The sequence below is a fragment of the Argiope bruennichi genome, chromosome 8 (assembly GCF_947563725.1).
Source record: "Argiope bruennichi chromosome 8, qqArgBrue1.1, whole genome shotgun sequence".
Taxonomy (NCBI): Eukaryota; Metazoa; Arthropoda; class Arachnida; order Araneae; family Araneidae; genus Argiope; species Argiope bruennichi.
In genome coordinates, this window is record NC_079158.1 from 89,230,511 (window position 1) to 89,257,308 (window position 26,798).

Sequence of the window (26,798 nt, forward strand, 5' to 3'; positions counted from 1 at the left end):
TAATATAGATATTTCACAAATAAATACATTCTCAAAATTTTTTTAAAAATATATTTTTTATAAATTTGCAAACCCCCCCAACTGAATGGAAATAAACCATTTTCTAAACCGATTTGAAACAATTTTAAGAGTAAAATAATGCACAGTGTAGGTATAAAATAAATTTCTTTGTTTTGAAGCATCTTTTTTCCTTTCGCCACATAATATCCTCGAACTTGGAATCTCTAGGATACTCTGTTGGTTTAAATGATATAAGTACAAATATTTATTAAGAGAAAAAAAGTTTACATACTGTGCACAGAAAATGTAACTATTGAAGCATTTGCAGTTAGAGTTAAAAAGTTGAATGAAATAAATTGTTTGTATGTTTGTGTGTGTGTGGGGGGGAGTAGCTGCCAATCAGCACAAGTAAGTATGAAACATCATCCATGAAATAAATATTTTTACTTTCGGAACGGAAACAAGGCACAATAAGAATTAAAAATCAGATTCTGGTTAAGTTTAATTGATGTGCATTTAATTAAAATTTGACTATATTGAAATGAATAACGTGTAGTATGAAACTCAAAACAATAATCTTTGACAAGATAACATCAGAATTCACTGGCTCACATGCACCATTTTCCTGAATTTTCAAAGTGTAAGATATTACATTGGTAACTTTTGCACATTTTCTTTCGATGGGCCGCGTATGAATTCTGTTTTTTTTTTCAGTTAATAATATATTTGCAGATGCTTTGAAACCGGACAAGGTGTTAAACGAATGCCTAGTAAATTTTAATTCTTTTGAGAATCTTTAACTTTATGTATATAGTTCCTGTATAGTTATTTTATGAAAGCAAAATTAATAATGAACAATTCATGAGAAGAATATTAATTGAATATTTATCTTAATGGCTCATACTTTCTGCAAATGAAAGTGAAAATATTCAATAGAAAAGAAATTTCATTAAAAAAATATAACTAAGAATAATGATAAATAGATGTAAACGAAGATTGCAAGAAATTATGCTATTGTCGGTGCGATAATTGGATTCATTTTGAAGATAGAAAAAAAAAGTCAGTACTGAGAGAAGTAAGGTCAAAAAGTCTTTATGCAAACCGAATAATACTAAACAGATGTTTTGAATTAGTTTCAGTACTATTAGATATATATCTAAATACTCAAAGCAGGTTTTATCAAGCATTTTATAGGGTAGACTTGCCTATTATGAAAGTTTTATTTATTTCTACAAATTTGTTGCCTGATATAATTGTACGCATATAAGCGTGTATTATAAGGTGCATTAAAGATATGCAGTCGGATGTATATGAGAAGCATGTAATCTATTAATTAGAGTGTCGTCTTTCCAGTTCTGATTCTCAGAAAGATTTCAATGTGATTTCATCGGAAATAAGTAAGTTTTGTGCATTGAAAATTTGGAATAATGACCGAAGGGATGATTCATTATTGTCTACCGATTTGCCGATATGGTGATGAAATTCTATTTTATCCACCAACTTAATATAATTTAATCTAAGAATTCCAAAACTGCTATAATATCAATAATAAAATACCTGATACTCACTCTTTAGAAATTAGAGTGAGTCTAATCATTCGCCTATTTTTCTCTTATATGAAGGAGTTTAATCACTCTTTCTTCTCCGATGCATACGCCATATATTGTATATTCTACGAGTATATGCAATAAAGTACATACTACAAGTATATACAATAAAGTGCTTGTCTCAACAAATGTAAGTTTCCTTAGTATGCAAAGTTTGGTCTTTATTGAAGATTTTTACATTTAGTTTGAATGCCAATTTGTTCATTGCAAAAAATCACGATAACAAAAAGAAACGTTTTCACATCTTTTGTGGTGTTTGTCTACAAAAATATCGTAGATTTCTTTAGTATCAAATAGCTTTACACTAAATAGAATCTATCTTGCTAATTAATACAAAACGCTCTTGCATTTTTCATAACTGTGTGATTCTGAAGGTTGTCCATATGCATGTTATTTATTTTAAGCAATTATATAGAACAAGAAAAAAATTACTAACAATATAGAATCTTTTCTTGTAGCATTTGTGAAAGAATTCAACATTTTAAAGTTAAAAGTAGTGATGATTTATTTAAAGTATACTTAAAACAGACTATTTACAAGGAACAATTTTTTTAAAAAAAGCATCTTATAAAAAATATACTTAAATAGAATTTTTCTTTCTACATAATGTTGAATAGAGAGTAAATATTTTATCTTGCCAAGAATACTTTTATCAAGACGAGTCTTAGTAAAATTTTATCAATTTTGAAACATTCTCCTTGTTTAACAAACATAGCATTAAAAAATTATCGATAATTTATTCATTAATTAACTGCGAGAAGTGAATAAAGTTTATATTTAAATAACAATTTTGTTATTATTACTGTTGCTGTCATGAGCCCTGACAAAGAGAATAATGAAACATTTATTTTAAAAATTCGTTAAGCTTAGTAAATATTAAATGATTAACCTAAATACTTTTTACCACAGAATACCTTTCAATTTATTTAGAAGAGAGGAAAAAAAAAAAACAATCATTTGGCAAAGCTTTCGTTTTGGCTCTTATTTATTATTAATAAAAATAAATTTCGCATTTAGATTTGAAAAAGAAAAGTTTATATAATTAATTTATTAAATAGTTACTAATAAAAAAATCAAATAGTTACAAATTTGATACATGTCAAGAAATTGCATTCAGTGAAACACAATTAAGTAAAACTAAGAAAAATATCATAATTAGTATAATTACATAATTTATAATATAATTATATAACTAATTAGTATAATTATATAATTGATTTATTAAATACAAAAAAATCAAATAATTACAAATTTGATACATGTCAGGAAATTTCATTCAATGAAGTGCAATTAAGTAAAACGAAGAAAAAGGATCATAATTGGAGTTGAACTCTTGTTTTTAAAAATAAAAAAAATAAATATTTTCCTTAAAAGTTCACTTATGAGCTGTTATTAATTAATTAATTTTTCTTACAATTTTATGATGATAATGTAGACACTTTCTTTATGACATGTGATTTTACGGATGACTTTTTTACACAAATTATATTTATTGATGTTAAATTAGATTATATTTGAGAAAAGTTTAAGTATATCTAATTATACATAATAATAACTATTATTTGAAGATTACATGCTGATTATTATGAAGGAAAAGTGGATTAAAAATCTATTGTACCTGAAACCTCCATATACTTAGGGATGTCCTTTAGAGGAAATGTTTCATCTAAATATGAAAGCAACTTTTACTTATATAATTAAAAAGTATTTATATATAAAAAATGAATTATTCATTGAAATTTAATATGGAAACACTATCTTGAATAATTGAATTTTGATGTTTTTTTTTCAGATGCGAAATATTGATATTGGAAAATATTTCTTTCCTAAAAAATATTTGTTACTATGGATAAGATTGAATTTTATGAAAATTTGAAATATGCATCGTCTGCTGCGAAACGTATCATTGAAAAAATTCAAAAATCGCAGTATTAATAAACTGCGGATATAAATAAAAAAAAGATTCAAACGGAAACTTGGGTGTTCTTCTAGGTAGAGTGGAGCAACTCTGATTCATGTATGAAACTCTGAAAAGAGAAAAAAAGTAAGAAAAAAATGGTAAATTGGGCGAATGCTAGATTGAAAAGGGAGGAAAGTAATAGATTCCGTTGCATTCCTTCGAAATAAAAAGATGTTTCCAATCTTGTTCAATCCTATTCTTTGCTTCAAAGTGAATTTCACCAGAAGCTCTTTCTATACTTTTACAAAACATTTTATTGCTATCCGTCTCTTAAATTAGGTTGGAATCGCTCTGAAGATTGATGTTGACGATTTGTGAAACGGGCAGTTTGGGAGAATTTGGGTAGGCCTTTCTTTGAATAGTCTGTTGAATGGGAACCCCGAATGTTTATTAATTTGGATTCTCTTGGTAATGATGTTTATCAAGTCACGGATTGTTTCATTATTCTTGCAATGTTTACGGCTCTGTAAATACAAAGGTTAATAACTAAAGTAAATGAAAGCGGACAAAAGTGACCAATGATATCTTTAAAAAAAGTGATGTCATAATCACAGCTATTATTAAAAAATCATTTATTAAAAATTTTTAAAAATCTTCATTAAGACCGAATAAAGTTAAGACAGTAAACATTTCTTTTATTCTAATTTGTAAATATGATATAAAAAATTTAAATTCAATAGCTTAAACTGAAAGTAAGCAAATATTAGTACCCAAACAACACTGTAAAAGTTCTGTTTTTATATCAAGTTGACTGGGAAGTTGCTTAAATGTTTCTCTTATATACTGGTAAATTTTACTGATTGACAATTTTCTAATTCCAAAAATACTGTATATTGTAAATTATGTGTCAAATTCTCGGAAACATTTCAAATAAATTGTGAATAATTTAAATAAAACTATTACATTTACAGATTTCTAATGAATAATTTTCACAATAAAAATTTCAATATTTTTTAAGCTGGATTAATCAGAAATTAACTGATTAAAGTGACTTTCTGAATTAAATGTTTAACAATTTCTTAATTGTGCAAAAAAGTGAGAAAACATTTATTGCATTATTCATATATTATTATGTCTTAATGTTATGATTATAAATTATTATTATTATGATTTTTACTGTGCAATCTTTATATACATAATATTTCAGAAACTAATAAACATTATTTGGTGAAAATTTAATGATATAATAATCTTTTAATAATAATAAAATTAATAAGAATCGGATCGTCAGTCCATTTTAATGAAACATAATACCATTTCAGGATTAAGGTAGGATAATTAATGCATCTTTTGCATCATTATCTGACAAAAATGAATGAATCTTTTGATGAATGATTCGTTTAATAAAATTTAATGAATACTTTTTTTGCAGCATGACCGAGTTGCACCAATAAAGTTATAAATTCTGTCCCATCTTTCGATGAAATGTTCAAAATGGTGAGAGAAAACATATTATCCGTCACTTTATACTAAAACGTATTTGATAGTTTTCAAACGTAGCGCTGTTATATCTTAACTAGAGAATTACTTACTTTACAAAAATGTTTTAATTAAACAGTATATTCGTATCCTTTATTTACAGTTTGCTCAGGCCATCCTAGCATAACATAAATATAAAATTGAGGCAAATTAAAAATTTTACTAAAACATTCACTTTGAAGCAATTTATATAGATATTTGAGAACAAAATTTCGTATTTTAACTTAGAGAAATACAGTTGTGTAAATGCAAAGTGTAATTTAGAAATGTAATATTTTGTGTATAAAAATTTGGAAAAAGATTTATAATTAAAAGTGTCTGTATCATGAATGAAAAAAAAATATTTCATCATTAAAATCATCTTTCCGATTTAAAAATATTAAAACAAATATTTTAAAGCTTATCATGTAATTTTATTCTTATAGCTATTCTTATAGATATTATATTTATTCCGTAGTAGTATTTTTACTTTATGACGAAAAAATTTTTTCTTCTTTCAGATATAATGAAACTGGAATTCTTAGCACTTAAATTCAATTTTTACTTGGTTGCGTAAAACGCACAGATTTCAAGAAACAAAGATTTTTCATGAATTTCATAGAAATAGACAAAGTGACAATCCAAGGCGTATTAGGAATATTTCTTTTCTAGCGCAATATAAAAAAGTGCTCCTTCTTTTAACTTAAAAGAAGTGGAATTTCGTGGAACTACAGATTTCTTATGAATTTCGTAAAAATCAACAGCAGTCTCTTAGAAGTGATTTTTGAAATTACTCTAGTTTTTGATAGGTATATAAAATATAGTTTTTAAAACAAAAATGTATTTTTTTCTACTCTTGTCTCACATAGACTTTCAAACGATATTTTAAAAGCTTATGTCTTCATAGATTTGTAGATTTTGAACAAATATAATTTTCAATAAATTCGAACAATCTATTCATATTTTTTAAACCTAATGTTATGGAATGAAATATTGTTAATCACAAATTGTTTGCAAATTATTTTAAATGAAATGTATCTCATTATTTCATATTTCCATGTTTAGAAATTAACCTTTAATTCAAGTTTTAGATATAAGTCAATTTCCAGCAGTAAGCAAAACAACAACAAAAAAGTATTTGCACAATCGTAGAAATAGCGAAGAACTTTGGAGTAAATCAAATCCCTGATCTATCGTGGAAAATTTTAACTTCTTTTAAATACACAGTACATATTTTTGTTAAACTATTCATTAAATGGCAAAGACATCTTGAAGAATATCTCGAGATTGGTTAGAGATATTATGTTAAAATTTCTATATTGAATGTACGTGAATTGCACGAGTAATATCAAATTTTCTATTTAATATATATTAGAAAAGCCGCAAGGTTGTTAAATAAATTAATATTAAGCTGAATGCATTCATTTGAATATTTGAAAAGTTTAGGAATGATATAGAATTATGAGTCTTAACCTTGAGATTAGCAGTCATTGTCATAACTATCATGTTTGGCAATGAGGAAACACAGAAATTGCCATTTCCATTCCCATTTATAATAGGTGGAGATAATTTACAACACAGTTACAAATGCATAGACAAAACTGTGTTGCAAACGCATAGCGAAATTCATTGAAAAATCTTATTGACAGCCACATTTATGAAGGGAATACGTTTCTAATGTAACTTTCGTGTAGTTCCAACAACATGTACAAACCCCTCAAAGACACATGTATCGTCTATAGATTGACACTCACACTTAAATTTTTGAGCAAACAATCAGTATTTTCATTTAAGTTTGTATCTAGAGCAATATTCATGCTATTTAAACAGCATTTCATCAACATGATCAAAACTCTAAAAATTTATATACTACATTTATAGCCGAAGCAGTTTGGATTTCTAAGTAAACTCTCGATATTTGCTTTTTCATCCATTCATTTTTCCACGTATATAGCTAATATGGATACAATAAGCCTTAGGCTGATGCTAGAATGTTAACACCTCCGCAGAAAGATATATTTTCACTTTTTACTTTATTTAACATTCAAGAATTTAAATTTGTTTATTTTGAAATGTGATATAACTTTATTAATATCAAAATAGGGACTTTGAATTTATTTTATTTCCAATATTCAAAACAATTACTTACTTTTAAATGAAGCAGCAACGTTCATTTTAATTCAAAAGTTTTAGATAAATTTTTTATATTTTCAATTATATCCTTATATTGATGGGAAACTTTCAATAAATGATCCTTATTCTTGACAGTATGAGCTTTAAACTTTATATATAATTGAGTGAAAATAAATATATATATGGAAACTTCGTGAAAATATTTAGGTCCTTAATATGTGTAAAGTTAAACATATTAAAAATAATTTATATACTACGTAGAATAAGGTTTTTTTTCTATTATTCATATAAAAGTCGTGAAAATAAATTTAAATGAACTAATCAATTTCTAATAAATTAATGCTATAAACTGTTAAAAAAATCGATATTCTCTACGCTTTATTAACACGCTAGACTTGCATTCTTGTTTTCTACTTATTAACTAGATCCTGTCCTCCCATTAATTTTAATCTGTCACAGAATTTATTAATTTTACCTGGGCGAACAAAAATTGCTGAACATCATTAATTAAATACGGCAATTATCGAAGCGGCGATTCAGCTTCTAGTTTGTAGCGTATTGATCGTAACTACCTAACGTGTGATTTTAAGCAGCTTTATTTAATGAGAAGGCTGCTGTCTTCAGCGTAAAGTAAATGCCTTTTGTGAAAAACGTTGAATCACATATTAAAAATGACGCCAAATCTTTAATACATCGCATAAATTAATAAATAATCATTCTTAAAAAATAGGGTACTAGTAATTAATTGAATATTTTTTTATAATATACAAGCATCAAAATGAATTAAAGAAGAAACCTTATTATCATGTTAAAATGAAAAATCTTTCAGATATGATCAATATTAAAAGACTATGGGGATTACTTTTTTTTTCAATGGTTAAATTATATAGATAATTATATATAATGACTAAAGTCACAGAATAATATTTTATTACACTGAATTTATATTTATGTTTCGCACATAAAGAATTAATATGTTCACTTGGAAGTTTTTGTAGGTAGGATGGATATAAAATAATTTTTCTTCTTTGGAGGTATCCGCACAACTAATGTACGAAATGAAATCAAACCTCACATGTAGACTGTGGAAATAATTTGCAAATGAATTATCAAAAACAAATGAACTCAAGTTGACAATGCATTATCTTATAAGTTTTAAAAATCCTCGCATCGAAAATTTTACACGTGAAATTCCACCACTAATATTAAAAATAAAAGTTTGTTGTTACGGAAAATGTTCAAATTAATTCTTCAAGTTAAAAAGGGAGAGAGGGAGTCCTTATGTTCATTAACGCGCACATAAGACTAATCCTACATAAAAACAGGAATACACAGCAAAACATAGCCGAAAAAAAGCATACAAATAACAATTTCAGTAAAATAGAACATTCAAGCTGAAGTAATAAAAACTCCTAACAGAATAAAGCACTCAGTACAGATAAACTTCGCTCAACTTTTTATGTCACCTGATTCGTCTGCTATTTTCTACTTATTCAAAATGGCTTTGAGCTTTATATCTTGGTTTGTATAGTGTCCATGAAATAACAAAGAAGCTTCTAGTAAGTTATCGTAATATCGCTTTTAATCGATATAATGGATAAATGTCGCAATTATTGTTTTTGTAATAAAATTCATTGCCGAGGTAAGATGTCATTAGCTCAGAATCCTCTCAGTATCTATCTGTAAAACCGTCTTCCTTATCGGAATACTTAAAAATTATTATCACAAATTTAAAGTTATACAACAAATTTATTACAATATTTTTTTTTCTCATTCGAATAGCAATACATTTTGCAAATTCGTTCAAGGCAGATAAGAAGATGTAAAATGAATCTTCCTTGTGTGAATTGAATTGCTGACCGTTTTTGTTTAGAAAACAACAAATTTTACCTATCACTAATCTTTTCAAATTTTTTTGTTGAAATTATTCTCTTGCGCCTTCCACTGTTTATATATTTTATTCCATTTGTGTGTGTTTATTACAGATGCGCACAAAGGATGAAAATTATTTGATGAAAAATTTCAGTGTTAGAGTTTTTATAGAATATAAACCAGAATATAAATTTAAATATGCAGCTACATTAAAATAAACTGCCTGCTGTTTAATATTAATGTTCAAGATTCATTCTTATACATTGTATATACCATATCATAATGCATTTCAAACTTATTGAAGAAAACTGTTCATGTAAATAAAATGTATGCATCCAAGTTCGAATTATTCATTTATTTTTCTAAGCTTTCATGTAACTAATTTTAGATTAAATTGGAACCATAAGTAATAAGTTTCACAAAAAATTCACAGCAATGTATTTCCTTTCTCTTTCACATTACAATGTGGCAAGTTTTGAGTTTAAATTCGTTGTGTAATCTTGAGATCAGTATCAATTCTGAAGTCAGTATGCATTTTAATAAAAATTCAGATGACTTCAAACAGCCAAAATTTTACTGAAATGTAAATTTTCTTGTGAATTTTATAACTGATAAAAAAGTATAGCTTGATAAGGTTTCAACATCACATTGAATAAACATTATGTAAAAATATACAATAAAACTTTTGATGACTTTGATATATATAAACAATATTATGATAAAACCATTTATTGAATTTCATCAATTATGGTCATTCTTTTCATTATTATGGTCAGATGATTTATGAAATTTCATTAGTTAATATTTTTCCTTTTTTGTTGTTGTTGTTTACGTCGATATGCAGGAATAAATATGGCATATTTATTCCTGCATATCGACAAATTGCTGGCGATTCTTCCTTATATACTTCGTATATAAGAAAGGGAAAGTTTTAATAAAGTTAAGGGAAAAGCGACATGATTTAATTGTATAAATAAAGCAATTGTTGATTTAAATCTGTTACTAAATACTATGTAAATATATTATTTTTTTCATGTAGGAAGCAAATATCTTTTATGTATGGAATTAATATCTACAATCTTTTCCATGTATGAAGCACTGTCCTTTCATTGGAATAAAACACCTAATGCAAGTTGATAATCTAAATACGATAATGAAAATCCATTTAGAAAAACAGTGACGCGATATGATAGGCAAACACAGATTACATATATATATTTTTTAAGAATACTGAAACGAAAGTAATTAATTTCATCTAATCTATGTAATGTATTAAAAATTAAACTCATATCCTTAACTAGTTTCATAAAGTGATTAACCCTTGTCTTCTTGTTTTCCCAAATGAAACGTTTCAGAATAATTATTCCAGTAGCTGTCACTTCGGTAACTGCTAAAATTGCGATAATCATTTTCCAATTATGTAAATTAGAATTAAGTAGATTCCTAGATTCAAATAGTCTCTACATTATCCCGTGGTCGGATATGTTGCATTTTTGTGATAATTATGTTTGGATATATACTTCTTCTATTCTATTTTAATTAAGAATTCTTATACCAGTATTTTAAATAAGTAACGATTTCAATATTGTGCTGTTATGTATGTGCAGCCTAATGAAACCATGAAGAATTTGTTTAGATTAAAGTTAATATTATACTCATATATTAGATTCAGAAAGTGTTTTGAAGTATTTCGACACTTCTTGATAATTTTATACTCTTCTTTTAGAGATTCTTTTTTATATTGTCATTAGTGAGTTAAACGTTATATATATATATATATATATATATACAAATAGGGTGGTTGTAATTGAATTTCCCGAATAAACAGAATCCTACAACGCAAACAGGTGAACGGATTGCAACGAAATTAGGTATATAGAGTATACACAAGATGTATTCAAGGAATTTCGAAAAAAAAAGTTCCAAAATGTCCACAAGAGGGCACCTTTTCCGGAAGAACATTAGTTTGAACGTAATAAACGGTCAAAATGGAATACAGAAACAATATTAACATTTATTGACTAATTTCTGATCATCTTCTCATCGAACCCTATTAAGTAAAGGTAAGAAAAAAATAACAGTACGCTGTTTGAGAGGAGGAAGAAAAAAAAACCAGTTAAATTTGCAGGAATAAGAACAGATTAGGATGAAATTGCACAAGAGGTTAATCGTGTCCAAGATGATGTAGGGAAAGGTGCTCTATGTGACCACCCTCAGTTCTTTAAATCATTCAATGTCGCAACACCGTCGCAAAAAGATACCGACATCATTACAGCCGGAAACATCGACATAAAAAATGACAATGACTGCAAACGTTCCTTACCCTAACCTGTTTTGCATAAAGTTTCCTTTTCTTTTCAAGCATGCAAATCTTGACATTTTTTTTTCCCTAGAATTGATAGCTTTTCCCGGTTTCACTTTTATTATTTATAATTCTTGTTCTAGAGTGTTAATATTGTTTCTGTATTCCGTTTTGGACGTTTATTGTATTATATTTAGTGTTTTTCTGGAAAAGGCGCTCTCTAGTAGACATTTTGGAACTATTTTTTTTTTCGAAATTCCGTGAGTGGACCTCGTGTATAAGCTAGATACAAAATTTCGCTGCAATCCGTTCAACCGTTTGCGTTGTAGGATGCTGTTTATAGAGGAAGTTTCATTATAATCACCCTGTATATATATAATATTAATTTCTGAAGATGAGAACTCTTTAAAACAGAATATATAAGGTTTATAATGTTTTATAATGTTTAAAAATTTAATTTTAATTTTTAAAACAAAATATATAATATTAATGTTTTATAATGTTTATCTTATTGTTGAATATGACTTTCTTTTCAAAAGTTCAAAAGTAACTATACCAGAATATTTTTGATGATACTTAATGGCTAATACTTTTGAGTTATTTCAATTTTATTTTATTGATTGAATTAATAATAATGAATTCATATCCATTTCTTCATTTTCGAATAACAAATGTATGGTATATCTTGGAAATCTTAAAATATATTCAACTAAATATCCTAAAAGAGATATTTTTATTGTTAAAATAAATATCTGAACTCCATGGTATCAGAAAGCTTAAGGCTTTGCGGTGTGGCTTTTGTAATATCAAAATTAATATCTAAGAGATCGCAATTGCATTGACACAAATCAATTAAGTTGCTTTTTAACGGAAATATAGAAATATATTTTAAATACTTCTTGATTGTTTGCTTTTTTGATAAAAATGCAATTAAAAAATTTCTAAAATTTCTATTAAAAAACGAAATTTTCGGTTGTAACTTTTCACCCCCTCACCCCCATTTTCACTAATCATGTAAACATTCATTCTTTTTATTATTATGAAGTATAGGAAATTTTTGCACATACAATGCATGTTCTTGTCTCAGTTGGAATTATTTAAAAAAATATGCATCATTTAGCAATACTTTAAATGGTATAGACTAAATTTTAAAATCATAACAAAAAAGAATTAAAATTTTATTTCAAAATGAATTTATTCGATGCATTTTATTAAGAAACGCTACTAATATTTTGATACATATTTTATCAAAAATAATTAAATACAAAATGTCTAACAAGCAAATCTTACATATTTAGTAGTAATATTTTGCAATAAATGATTTTTCATTTAAACATTAATTGCAACGTTTTAACAGTATATGCAGACACATTCAAAAACCGAACCAGCATCTTTAAATATTATAAAAAATCATATCATAATAAGGATAGAGCAAGTAGAAGATGATGGTGTTTCAATTGAAATAAATGTGTAAAACGTCTTTGTTTTTTAATTTTAATATTAACTTCAAATAAGCTGATTATTATTTTGAGGAATATGTATTTTTTTAAAAGAATATATATGCAATCTTCTTTCTTCCTAAGACATTTTGAACTTTTAATAAATATCCCAAACGAATGCTAATATTACTTTTTACGTGCCATGAATTTTTCAAAATTTGATTATAAATAAGCTTGATATTGATGCTTACAAAAATGTACCTTAATACGTAGATAATACACATTGTTACATTATATTAATGTCATTTTTTAGTTGAAAATACCCAGTAATTCCTTTTTTCAAATTCAATCCTATATTTTGCTTTTATAAATTTTTGAAGAATATATAAATATGTTTTTTTATAAAATTAAAAAAAAAATATATGTATAAATAAAATGTAATTATTTTGAATGGGCAGGTTTTATGAACGAAGCAAATTTTAAATGTTTTAGACGACGAAATATATGCTAGACATTGGCATATAATTATAGTTATAAGAAATCATTAAACTGTGTATCACAGTTATAGACCGTTTCAGAAGTTGCATCAAAAATAGTCATTCAGTCAACACATATCGTTTCTTTAAGATAGTGGCCGATTTATGTAAAACAATAAAATTCAAACCTTCATTACTTAAACAGTTTTGGTAGCTGAACAGTTGAACTCTTCTTTCTTAAATTTAATTTGCAAATGAATATACTTTTAAATATAATTATGATACTAGGGCATTGTATAAGAAGTTAAATTACTTAATTTTTTTAAGTAATTTTATTGAGTGAAAAAAAGAAAATATAAAAATTTTTATTATGCAGAGTTACTTTCGCCATTTTGAAACATAAGACCATCTCAGACGGTTGAGAAAATAGCTATTGAACTTATGTAAAATAATGACATAAATGGTATAAAATAATGGATGAATTAAATGTGCTTGAAACATTATTTTATAAGTGATTTAAATTTGTTAATTAGGATCATACATCATTTAATTGCTCTTTCTTAATCAACGATGCGATTAAAATATTAAATCTATAGTTGATCCTTTATTTATTATCTAGTTCAAATTGGTAAGTTATTTATATATTTATTTTATTGCAATTTAAAGTGGTTAAAATTTTCTTAAGGTGGCATGGTACTCAAAAACTCATTTTTATAGGCTTAATAAGTTTTTTATAGACTCCTATGGTAAATTGAACCTATAAAAACATGCTATAGAATTTTAGAATTTAATATGTATTTGTTATTAAGTTACTGAAAAATTTTTCATGCATGGCAAGAAAATAAACCATGTTGCCAAGTGTAATTTTCAGATCGTCTGCTAAAACAGAATTCGATAGAAAAAAAAGGACACTTTTTTAACCGCTTGCAAATGTATAGTTAATTTGAAAACAAGTAAGGCATTTAGTTTTGTTTACATGAGTTTTCCATTACATATACATAAGTATTTTTTTTTTTGCTTTTTATTGTTTACATTTTTCGGCATGGTAAGGTTTTAAATATAAATAAAGGTTTTTCTATTTTTAAAAATGTTATAAATTTACATTTGTAGTTTAAATATGTATTTAATCAACTTTGAAACATAAATTTCTATTTTTTTTAAAGTTCTTAGGATTAGGATTAATGTAATATTGATCACTCGTTGAATTTTCTTTATTTAGTCATTACACAACACTTATAACATTATAAGTTTTACTTCAATAAATTTGTGTATTTTTTATTTTAAACAACTTAGAATAATTTAATTAACATTTTGCAAAGGCACAGACAAATTGGATGAATTTTATTTTATGATATTAATGAATTACATTTTTTTTCCTACATTGTGATTTTTCTTAAATATATATAAGACGTTTTTCAAGTTTTTTGTGAATGTTCTGAAATATGTTTAATGAAATTTGCTACGGAATTAGCTCTGATAGATGCAATATTTTTTTTAAGAAAAGCTCAAGACAAAATTACTGCAACTTTTAGAATATTTGGTGTGTTTCAGAATTAAAAAATAAATGAGTATAATGAACATTAGAAAATTCATAGCCATTTTTGCGTAGTATAGTAAAATGAAGAAAAATTCTATGGAAATCTGCATATTAATAAAAGTTTTGAGAATTTTAAAAAAACGCCCGAAATTTTTTACCTTTAAAAACTTACGAAAATTCAAGAAATATTTCAAATTATTTTGTAAGGGTCAGTTATAGATTACTCATTTACATAAAATGCTGTTAAAATATAATTTTGAGCATGCAAATTAAAACAAAGAATTTAAATGGTACTGTGTCGCCTTAGTGTTTCTTCATTTTCTTTAACTTTGGCTAATGATATATTATGAAATATATTTTTTTACACATTTCGAATTTATGATTGCGGTTTTACATTTTTTATAACACTGTGTGTTGTCAGTAACTAAAGAAATTTTAATAGTTAACTATATAATTTGGAATGAGAAGTTTAATGTTAAATGGATATTTAAAGTTTAACAACCGTAGCTTTTATCAGTTTTATTTGATATAAACCAAGAATCAGATTGCAAATAATCGCATTTTTAAAGTTCTACTTATTTTATTAGTCGGTACAATATATTTAAATATATAATTATTTTAAACTTTATTTTAAAGGAATTCGTTTTAGTAAGTATATAAATTTTAATTTAATTTCATTCAATATGATTTAATTTATAACTGTTAAAGAAATGAATCAAAACATATTTATAACTAATTATTAGCTTAAAAATGCAATAAGTTTCTTAAATTCTTTTTTATATGAAAATATAAGTAATGAATTACATATTTAAGAAACTCTTTTGGCAAAGAGATTGCCAAAATAAAATAAGTAATTATTGTAAAATTAAAAAAAAAAATAATAACTTCTTGAAATCGCAAAGCCGCAACTAATATTTTAAACACAGTTTCTGAGAATTTATCCAACATTCGCATTTATATATTTATATTTTTTAACTTTTCCCTCAAGATAGAATTTTTTCCATTAAAAATAAAAATTTTCCAACTTAAGGTAATTATTCTTTTTTGGTCTTCCTCGTATTCTTTACGGGGCCAAAATTATCAAAACTCCGTGCATTCTTAGTGCCAAGTAACTAGATTAGATTTTCTATGAGAGAAAAAGTTTTCTTCCACGAACGTAAGATATTGTAAATAAGAAAAAACTGTTTTAATATTCAGATTCGGTTATTTGACTGTCTAACGTAACGTGCTTTTTAAACATTAGATAAGTTTTGAAAGAAGAGGTATTTTTCTGCTCTGTTTGTATTCATTTTTTGTGAATAACAGCCAGACTTAAACACCGAAACTGCTAGACCTTTTTAATTACTTGACAAAATAATCACAGAATATATAGTCATTTTAACAACAAAAAAAATGAGACAGCAGCCTTAATTATTAACATAACTGTAATTAAAAGCATTGTTTATGTCTAGCATTCGTACTTGAGAAATAAATATACATTTTTTTCGAATTCTTAATCCACAGTTTTAATGAAATACTACTTTTGTTTTACAAGTATTATTTTTTTAAATGCAAATAAATAAATATTAAAATATTAAGAAAAATAAAATAACCTTTTTTTCTGTTAAATAAAGCATTTTGTAATAGTTAAAGTTGAATAATGATGTAGCACAGCTTTTTAAATATAGCTGCAACTTATACATTGGGATTTTTTAAACATTAATCCGTTAACAATTTTAAAAAAAAAACTTAACAAAAATTATTACGTTATAAAAAATATTAACTGGATAATGGTTCAGAATACTTTCTCTCAAGTACATTTATTTTCTACAAACATAATTAAGCAATTTTGAATAAAAAGGAAATGTTTTGATATTTTTTTAGATCATGTGGCCTGTATTATTAAGAAAAATGAAACTGATGATATTTTTATATAACATTGAGATTTCATAGCTTTGTACCGACATTTTTCTTTCATTTAACAATTTTTTTTTCTTAAATTAAGAAACCTTTAACTAATTAAAATAATTTTTATATGGGATTTTGAATGAGTTCTCAGGTTTAGATGAAGTTATATTTATCGCACATAATCTACAAGACTATTTTTTCAAATGAACTCCGAAAATATTCTACTAGGAAATCTTTTAAATTTATGGTCAATTTAACCCCTTTATTGAAGGTACAAACGTGGAATGTTGCTTTGGTAAACGGCTATTATAAGTTTCTATTTTATGTTAATTGAAAAGGCGATACTCTTCTTACAATAATGTCACATATATTTATTATTTCGATCAATTTTTGATTTATATACAAAAGGGCGAGTTAAATACTGTTCATACTCGGATTCTGAAATACTCTGCGCTTTTGTGCATGCATCAGGATGTGTTTGTTTAATCAAATTAAGGGAAGCAGAAAAGATGAAATTAGAAGATTTTTACATTTAATTATAAGAGGAACTCAGATTTTTTAGAGGCTTAGGAAGAATAAAAACTGTTGATAACTCGTATATTGCCAGAAAAAGATATGGATTTGCAAGAAAATACTTTAGAGCGATTTTTAGTTTCTGTAAAAAGTCCAAAAATTAAATTACGATGAATAAATGGAAGATTTTTGTCTTTAAAATTTGGTAATTACTTTTTTTTATCAAATAATAATAATAAATAACAATATTTTTTTATTAGTTTCTGAATTTTTGAAACCATTTTGAGATTAACAATGGTAGATAATCTCAGTCACATATAATGATGTATTATCTTTGCTCTTGAAAGCTTTTTTAACATTTCAACTACCCATATGGGTAATCAATACTCAAATTTGAATTAAAATAAAATAATGCAATCTGAAAAGACGCTACACTCAAGCACACGTAAAATAATTGAACCAAAAAGTATCAAATGTGGTCGAAGTCAAGGTCAAAGAACGAAGAATTTCGGAAATGCACTCATCCATCTTAGTAAGATAAAATTGTCGATAAGACGAGCTTAAAGCAAGAGGAATTAGCGTTTGTTTTTCTCATGTCCGAGGTCATTCTGGCATTTTAGGGAATGAAAGAGCCGATTGGCTTGCAAAGCAAGCTACAAAACTAAATATCATTGATCCTATGAGCATTCCCAAATCTCACATTCGTAATGAGAATCACAAAAAGACCATTTTCTTATGGAACGAGCTGTACCAAAATTCGTCAACTGCCTCTTTAACCAAATTATTTTTCCCCACAATTTCTCAAAGGTTGAATAACAAGCATTTTTTCAGTGATTTTCACTTAACAAAATTTCTTACTGGACACGGTAATTTCAATTACTATCTCAAGAAATTTGGATTATCGAACACTGATCTGTGCTCTTGCAGCGTGGGTGGAGTTCAAAATGTCGAACACTTGCTTTTTGATTGCTTCAAACTTACTGAAGGGAGAAGAGATTTTGTTGTGATATTAAGTTTCCACCTCCGCTTCATGTTTTGGTCGACAACAAAATGGCTTTTTTCTCATTCTGTAAATTTATTGCCTTTGCTGCTTCAATTTTTAATTAGTTTTGTTGTTTATTTTTCCTGTTGTTTTTATCCTTATTTTTATATGTACATATTTTTTTTTCTATGTATGTAGTTGTTTCAACTTACCTCTGTAAGCCTTGTGCTGTACTTTGTGGTGCACAAGGATTGACTTATTATTAATAATAAAAAAAAAAAGTGCATGATGAATGATACGTCGGTATGCTGAAAGAAACAGTACTTTCATGTTTCTGTATAATTATTCGTAATATTTAATGTGTACTTTATAAGTATTGCTATAAATAAAGTATTTCATTATTAAATGAATATTTAATATTTATTATTTTGTCTATTATTGCCTTATTTGCAGGCAATACTAGATTTAAATGTTTTCAACACATTGATTTAACTTAGAACTTTAATTAAAAATACTATGTCCCACACATCTGGAGCTGTTAAACGATTCAATTTATTATTGAATTTATTTCAGTTGAACCAAAAAGCATTTCGCTTAATTGATTCAATAGGGTAAAGCTATCATATTTCGGATATATAATTTGACTTTAAGAATAATTTAGAAAAATTATTTTGTAAATATTTATTTGTAAAAAAAATGTAATATGTAAAAATAATATCGTAAGTCAAGCCTTTAATACTTTACCAAAATTATCCTTGATATTAAAGATTATAATTAACAGTTAATTTAATATAATTATAATATTATAATAAAAGTTAATTTTTAATAATTTTTATAACAATAGTTAATTTATTAAATACAATAAATATTAATTTGCAGTTATCTTAAAATGAAAATAAATTTTAATGTTGTAAAATGTTTTGCATTAAGGGATTGCTTTACATTTCTCAAAAAAACTTATATAAAATTAGTAATACAAAGAAATACATCTCTTTTAAATGCGATGGGGGGAAAACTACAAATAAAGGACAATTTTTAATGTGAGTATAATATTTATTTAGATAATTATATTCACTGATTTAAATTTAAAATTATATCTTGTCAGTCAATAATTTTGTCAGTGGTAATAATGTTCTACATAACGTGATAGAAAAACAACTAAATTATTATCATACTTGAAATAAAATTTTAATACCCAATTAACAAACAAGGAAAATACATTTTGTATTGTAGAAAATAAAATACTTTTATAATTAGAATTAAACATAGCACATAGCTTAAAAGCTCTAAGTGATAAGATATTTTTAAGTTAAATAGCTAAGTATTTATTGAATAGATTTGAAGTTTTAATTTACAGGTTTCAATCCTTAGATATTTTCATGTTTCTTAAATTACCATCATACAAATTTCTGAATTTTTAGATTTTTCAAAAGTTATAATTTTAGTTATTATTGGTATTGGAAAACAATGCAATTTCCAAAAGAATAATACAAAATAATTGATGATTTATTGAAAAATTCGGCAGTGGCAAATTCCAATCAAGAATCTTTTATTGTTATGAGAAGTAAAAATGTGTAAAGATTTAAGAAATAGTTGAAAAAATAAGTCTTATTTACAGTCTAATATGTGCCTGATCTTCAAGCTTAAAGTTTGATTAGTATTTTCAATATGGTTTTAATTTGAAACCGAAATATATACAAGACAAATAATTTCATCCTTTTTGAAAGGCGAATTTTTTTAACTTCCATCTAAATTACAGATTTCATTCCCCAATAACATTCATAACAATATCAGCATCTTTATGAAACAATAAATAAATAAATATTGATGTTTACAGAAGATAATAATTTTTATTATTAGAAGATATAATTTTTATAGATATAGACTTTATTATAGATATAATTTTTATAGATATAGACTTTATTATAGATATTTATTATTATAGATATAATAATAAATATATCTATATATATTTACGGTGTACTAGAAAACAAAATTGTAAAATCCTAATATGGTGATAGAGAAAGAGCATATATATATATAATTTCTTAGATTTTATTTTCATGATGTTTAATGCAACACCTATTTATTATTTTTCTGTAATTTATATTTTTTATATTTCATCAATTTTATACAAAATTAATTTTCAAATTTTTATAGCTGATTTGAATGAATGGAGGATATTGTTTAACATATAAAGAGGAACCTTCTTGTGAACGTTCATGTCTGATCAACACTAAAAAATATGTTTTTTTCCATTTGACATGAACTTAATTTTAATTTTATATGACTTTGAAATACCATATTTTAATAATAATTTCTTTCCATTGTCTATATCTGCTCTTTCTCTATCACCATATTAGGATTTTACAATTTTGTTTTCTAGTATACCGTAAAGTAAATTTATAAGTGTATTCAACTAATCATTTACACAGTGATATTTCTCTTATATTTATTTATACTGGATGGGTATTTTACAATTTTTTTTTAAATATAGAAATCGAAAAACATTGTTTTCGATTTCTGTACAACATTGTTTTTCATTTTTGTACAGAAATCGACAACAACATTGTTTTTCATTGATGTTTTAAGATTTAAGTGGAAACAAGAAATTCACATCTTCTTTCAGGAAGATGTGAATTTCTACCTTACAATTAAAATACTTGTATCATCTCCTATATTTCATTTTCTATATAACAAAACTTAAGAATTGAAACATCAAATATATCCAGAAAATAGTAAAACATATAATTTCAAACAATAGTAAGAAATGAAACAAATCATTAAATAATAGCCATGAGAAGAAAATTGATCGCATAAACTAATATTTTTAATAACAAATCAGAGCCCGCTCCAGATTCCATTTTCCGAAAATAATATTTAAAATTAAAGACTTGAATCCCATTACCGCAATAAATGTCAGATATATTTAATTTTTTTATTAAAAATGACGTTAAAATAAAATTAATTGAATTAAAAAATCCAATATGTTATCAGATTTGTATCAAAATGATTACGCACCGAAAATAAATACTTTAGTTGAGATGTAAAGAGTATTTGCAAATTAAGATCTTATCTTTAATGAAGCATTCTTGAGAAAAACGTTATTCAATTAAACTACTTGTTTGTAACACTGTCCTAAATCAGATGAACGTGCAGAGTACAAAAAGCAAAATCACGGGAAGAAAAAAATCATGTTCTTTTAGAAATCGAAATTGAATCACGTAATTAATTTCTATCATACCATAAAAATCACACAAGCTAATAATGTTTTAGTGAACGAATCAGTTTAGCTGCCATAAATATTTCAAGGCAATTAAAATTAGAAAGGGAAATGAAGGAGATAATATATTATGTAAATGAATTAGAATATCCCTCATAGGTGTAAATATAATAACATTTGATTAAATCCACATTAGATTATATATATATATATATATATATATATATATATATATATATATATATATATATATATATATACATATATATACATTAAAATTTTGTACATAAAATTTATGCGGATTCGAAAATTTTATATAATTATTTATATAAAATCATTGTATCCGCAAAATTTTTTACGCTGTGAATTTTCGAACAAGTTGTCTTAAACTAATTAATACACACTTTCTATTTCTATCTTCATTTCTGAACAGGAGCATGCACCTTCTGTTGCACGCTTTTGTTTTAGGAAAAATAAAGTAAAAATGTTTTTCATTGTTGTTTAATATTTAAGTGGAAATATTTATTACACTATCGAAATTTTTCTTCAATTTATTTTAAATACAGAAAACCTTTCTCTAAAACATTCAAAATATAAAATAATTTTAAAATTGTCAATTTATTTAAAAAGAATTTTGTTCAAAATTTTTTGCGAAATATAACCATTATTAAAGAAAATGTATCCTTAATTATCTAAATATAATCATTTAATTTTTTTTCCTTTATAAGACAGGATTTATGTCAACATTTGTGTGTCTGCTTTTCTTCAATTAGAATTCGCTCAGAACAATTTAATGAAAAAATTTCTAAATGTCATAATGCATTGGCAAATAACAAAATAAATTAGTTATTTTAATATTAATTGACGCATAATTTGTGACGCCTATTGATTGACGCCCAAATTTTGCTTGAATTTAGTTTAGTCCTAATATTCCAATAATTTTCATGTAATTTGATTGTAAGTCGATAATTTTATATTTTGTTGATTGAAATATCTCAAGCTTTGAGATTAATAATTTCAGCCATATTAAATGAGTATCATTATGCAGAATGACATTTTAATAAAAACTGTATATCTTACTTATAATAAAAAAATAATTACTTTAAAAACCATAATTAAAGTTAACACATCCATTATCAACCGCATATAATTTGTGATTTCTCGATCGAAAAGCATTTAATTCTTTAATTTTAAATAATTGTATTTCTTAACAGGACATTCTTAATTGCTATAATCGAAAATATATTTATTTATAAGGATGCAAATCTTGGAACTACTTTACAGATTTTTGAAAAAAAAAGCTTTCAATTATGATCCAAAAGTATTAGGAATGTTGAATAAGCGTTTTTTCAATCAAATTTAAAAAAAAAAAACTATTCCTTCTATTATTCATGAATTATTAGCAGTTACCAAATTTTATTACTTTCATCCAATCTCTGTGAAATTATTTCTACTGATTAAGTTTAAATTATAATTCTTTCATAATCATGAAATAAAATGGTCGTCAGATTTCGTTTATCCTGTAAGTAGCCATTCGTCCATCCTCTTTATTTCAAACTATATATATCAAAATCGGATAAAAAGTCTTCAAAGAATAAAACAATCTTTTTCAAGAAATAATGAAAATTCATCAACCTTTTTATCTGACAATATAATACAATATATAAAAGAAATTTTGTGAAGCAAACAAATAAAAATATGTATAAAAAACAATGTTGGTTATCGAGTATTAGTTTGCATATAAGTTAAGTAAAGATCCATGAAAGAATTCAAATCGTGCTTTAATGAGTTTCAGCTATTTTTAGAAAGCACCGTTATGTGAAACAAAAAACTCGCTTCTAAATATTCTCAATTTAAATAAGAAAAAAAATAATAATAGGCAAATATATAAAAAAAAAAAAACGTAAAGACAAGAATATGCTTGTTTCGCTTGAGCGAAAAGAATTCAAACTTCAGCATTATTAGAATTTTTAAAGCTTATGTTTTCTTTACTTAAGAAAAGTTTCAGATTCTTTTGCAATTCACTTTTTTTCAAATTATGGAACAAGATCTATTTTTAATCTGATTATTAATATCTTTATCTAAGTTTTATTTGCTTTTCTTATCTAAGTTTTATTTTTTTATTTAAGTTAAGTGCATTTAATTATCTTACTTTTATGTAAGTTTTATTTTAGTTTTTCTACTTATTTCATATATATAAATAAAATATTGCGTCTTACAATTCGATATTTTTATCTGCGTATTAAAGAAATAAATTAAGAATATTTTTACTTATAAATTAAGTTTTTGCATTTAGAAAATAAAAATGCTATAGCAGTTTTTTAAAGATTTAAATCGGCTTCTCAAAATCGGAAAAGCTTATAATTTTTTAAAGATTATTAAATAAAATAAGATCATGGTGTAATAAATGAAAATTAAAATTTGGTTACACCATATCTACTACTATTTTTAATTTTTTATCTTTACAAGTACTTATTGGAACTTTAAAAATTGCCTACGGTTATCATACTTTTTCTGCATTGAAATTACTTGCATTTTTGTCTCCAGAAAGTTAGAAAAAATTCTATCAATTATTTATTGAAAAATGAACCACAATTGTTATTTTTTTCTGTTTTTAAACTTTAGTTCAGTAAAGTTTTACACTGAACGGTTTATTATTATTTTTTTTTTTTATAAACGGAGAAAATAAATAAAACAAGTGTATGGAAATTATCGAATATGCACTAAATAAACGGATTACAAAGTTTTATTTATCATATTTTTAAATGTAATGTTCAACGATTCCACGAAATTGTGACGTCATTAAAATCATAATACTTTCATTAAACCATCATGTCAGGAAAATATTTTATCATAGGAGTAAAAACAATTTTACGAATTCCTCTGTTATTAAGTTTGAATCCGAATGAAAATATTTTATAACTCTTTAATTAGAAGCATGCTATTCAATCATGTCATAAATTTGGCTTGATATTAATTAAACCCTATCTGCAACATTAGAAGTTTTAATTCATTTGTTCTAATTATTTGATTTCCGTGAAATAAAGCTGATGTAGTCTAGAGATTTTTAAATGGGTTTAATCATAGAAATTATCATATAATTATATGTTATATGTTATTATCTTAAAATTATTGTATCATAGAAATAAAAATATTATAATTTTTTATTATCATAAAATTATTTTATCATAGAAATAAAAATATTATAATTTTATATTATCATAGAATTATTTTATGGTAGAAATAAAAATATTATCATATGTTATTGCCATAAAATTATTTATTATTTTTTTACAATCTTTTCTGATAAATGAGATGTTATTTAGCTTGAATCCGAATGAATATATGTTACATCTCATTATATAGAAATATATTATTGTATTATGCGATAAAATTTTTTGATATTAATTAAAACATATCTGCGCCATAAAAGGTTCAATTCATTTGTTCTTATTATCTGATTACCGTAATATAAAATTGATAAAGTCTTACATATTTTTTTTAAAAAATAATGGTTAAAATTAATATTAATTATTTCTCAAAATAAAAGCTAAATCTAATTTAATAGCTATAAGCCACTTACCTATACTAACACCAGCACCAAACACTATGAGTAGAATCTGGAGCCACATGTTAAAAGCACAAAATATTCCGTCTTAAAAAAGCAAACTCTAAAACCTCTGTAAAAAGTCTAACTTCCTAACTCCACTTTTTTCAGGTGATTGTACACAAAAACAAGAATCCTGGAAACAATCATAGAAATGTTTCCATTCTGAAATACATTTGCTGTCCAACTCACGTTTGTTTCACAAAAGAAGTTTACTTTTCTTCCCTTGGGCGACAGGAGAGAAGACACAAAAAATAGTGATTTTTCTGAGAGCTTTTTCCTGTCCTAACAACGTTAAGAGGATTTTTTTCCACGTGTTTTTACTCTCACCTAAATCTGCGGAGACTAATTTTATCGTTTCCGACAGTTTTTCCTCAAACTTTATTTATGCGAACATGAATAATTTTTTCTTGGCAGTTAATGATTAATTAATTTTTTTTAAATAATCATTCTCTGTTTTACTATTTGTCGAACACATTCAATGATTTCGGAACATTTATTTCTCCTACTCAAAGAATGCCTATATTTTTTGCTCAATTAAGTTTTTATATACATATTTTTTCTATGCATATATTATGTCTCTGTTATCCAAGAATCCATTCAGTTCTATAAATGGATAATTCAGTCTTCTTTATTAGAAAAGCTACCGTAAGTCATAGCTGGTGAACGTCTTTTAATCAATATTAATGTTTCTTGTATTTCATAGTAACCAACACAGTTTTGGAAACTTCTTACGAGTTTTAACAAAATTTTTGCATAATTTGAATATTTATGAAGAGTTAATACAACAAGCGTCTTTCACTTTCAAAAATCACAAAGAACGCTTCTTATCGTTGATTGTTCTTACATTTAATAATTACAGCCCCAGTTTGGCAAGAAAGCAAATATGATTTGCCTGTACCATCAAAGATGTTAAATTTTTAACAATTTCGACGAATTTTAACATTTTTTTAAAATAACAATTCTTATTGGCACTGGAAATATTTTACAGATTTTCTTGAAATTTATTTAATCGCTGAAGATATAAACTTCAATAAACTGTGTGATTTCTCTTATATAGCCAAAAGATCGTCAGGAAACGCAATTAAATCAGAACAAAATATCCACAGCCGAAAACATGCTGCCTTTCACTCACGTGTATACATCGCGAAATGATCGTACTTTCAGACATCTGCTCTATAATCGACTGGTCTCCGTGGCTTCTACACCACGAATGAATGCTTGATCCAAGCGGAGCAAGTTGTTCGATGTTTTCGGTGAGGCATTGCCATCTAGCTTGTGCGCGTGCGTGTGCCTTAAATCTTTGATTTATGGGATTTCTGATTTGGTTTGGGAAAGTTAGTTATTGAAGAGAAGGGGAAGTTGACTTTTCCTGAACTATTCAAGATTGAAGAGGATGATATGTCAGAATAATGTCAAGAAAGTAGTTTTCCATATAATGAGTGTTAGATAAACTTAAATTTCTCATTTTTCTGATACTGACGGCTATGCAATATTTAGATGGATATGTAAGTCAATCAGTTCATGCGAAATTACTTTTCCAAGTTTCTTTTGATATTTTTGTGCATAATTACATATTTATTTTTATGTAGCTAGCTTTCATCAATTTTGCCTTTAAAGGAATTATTAATAAATCATTTGCGAAGAATGAGTAATTAGGTTTTATTGTCTTGCATATAAAGATTTTATACAAAATTTCAGTTTGGTAATTCATAGTTTATTTAGCAATCACAATTATGTGACATAGGAACATTAACAAACTGACTGGAAATCTTCTATAGAACACATTTTTTATGAAATAT

The 26,798-nt window shown here is 25.3% G+C and overlaps 1 protein-coding gene across 1 annotated transcript in view; it reads right to left on the reverse strand.

The window, feature by feature from the left end:
- Positions 1-26,174, reverse strand: part of LOC129981306 (cell adhesion molecule Dscam2-like) — a 493,597-nt gene extending 467,423 nt beyond the window's left edge. The window contains exon 1 of the mRNA XM_056092083.1: positions 24,973-26,174. Within this exon, the coding sequence (XP_055948058.1) occupies positions 24,973-25,021 (49 nt within the window). The 5' untranslated portion in view covers positions 25,022-26,174. The remainder of the gene's footprint in view (positions 1-24,972) is intronic.
- Between the last annotated feature and the right edge of the window lie 624 nt (positions 26,175-26,798).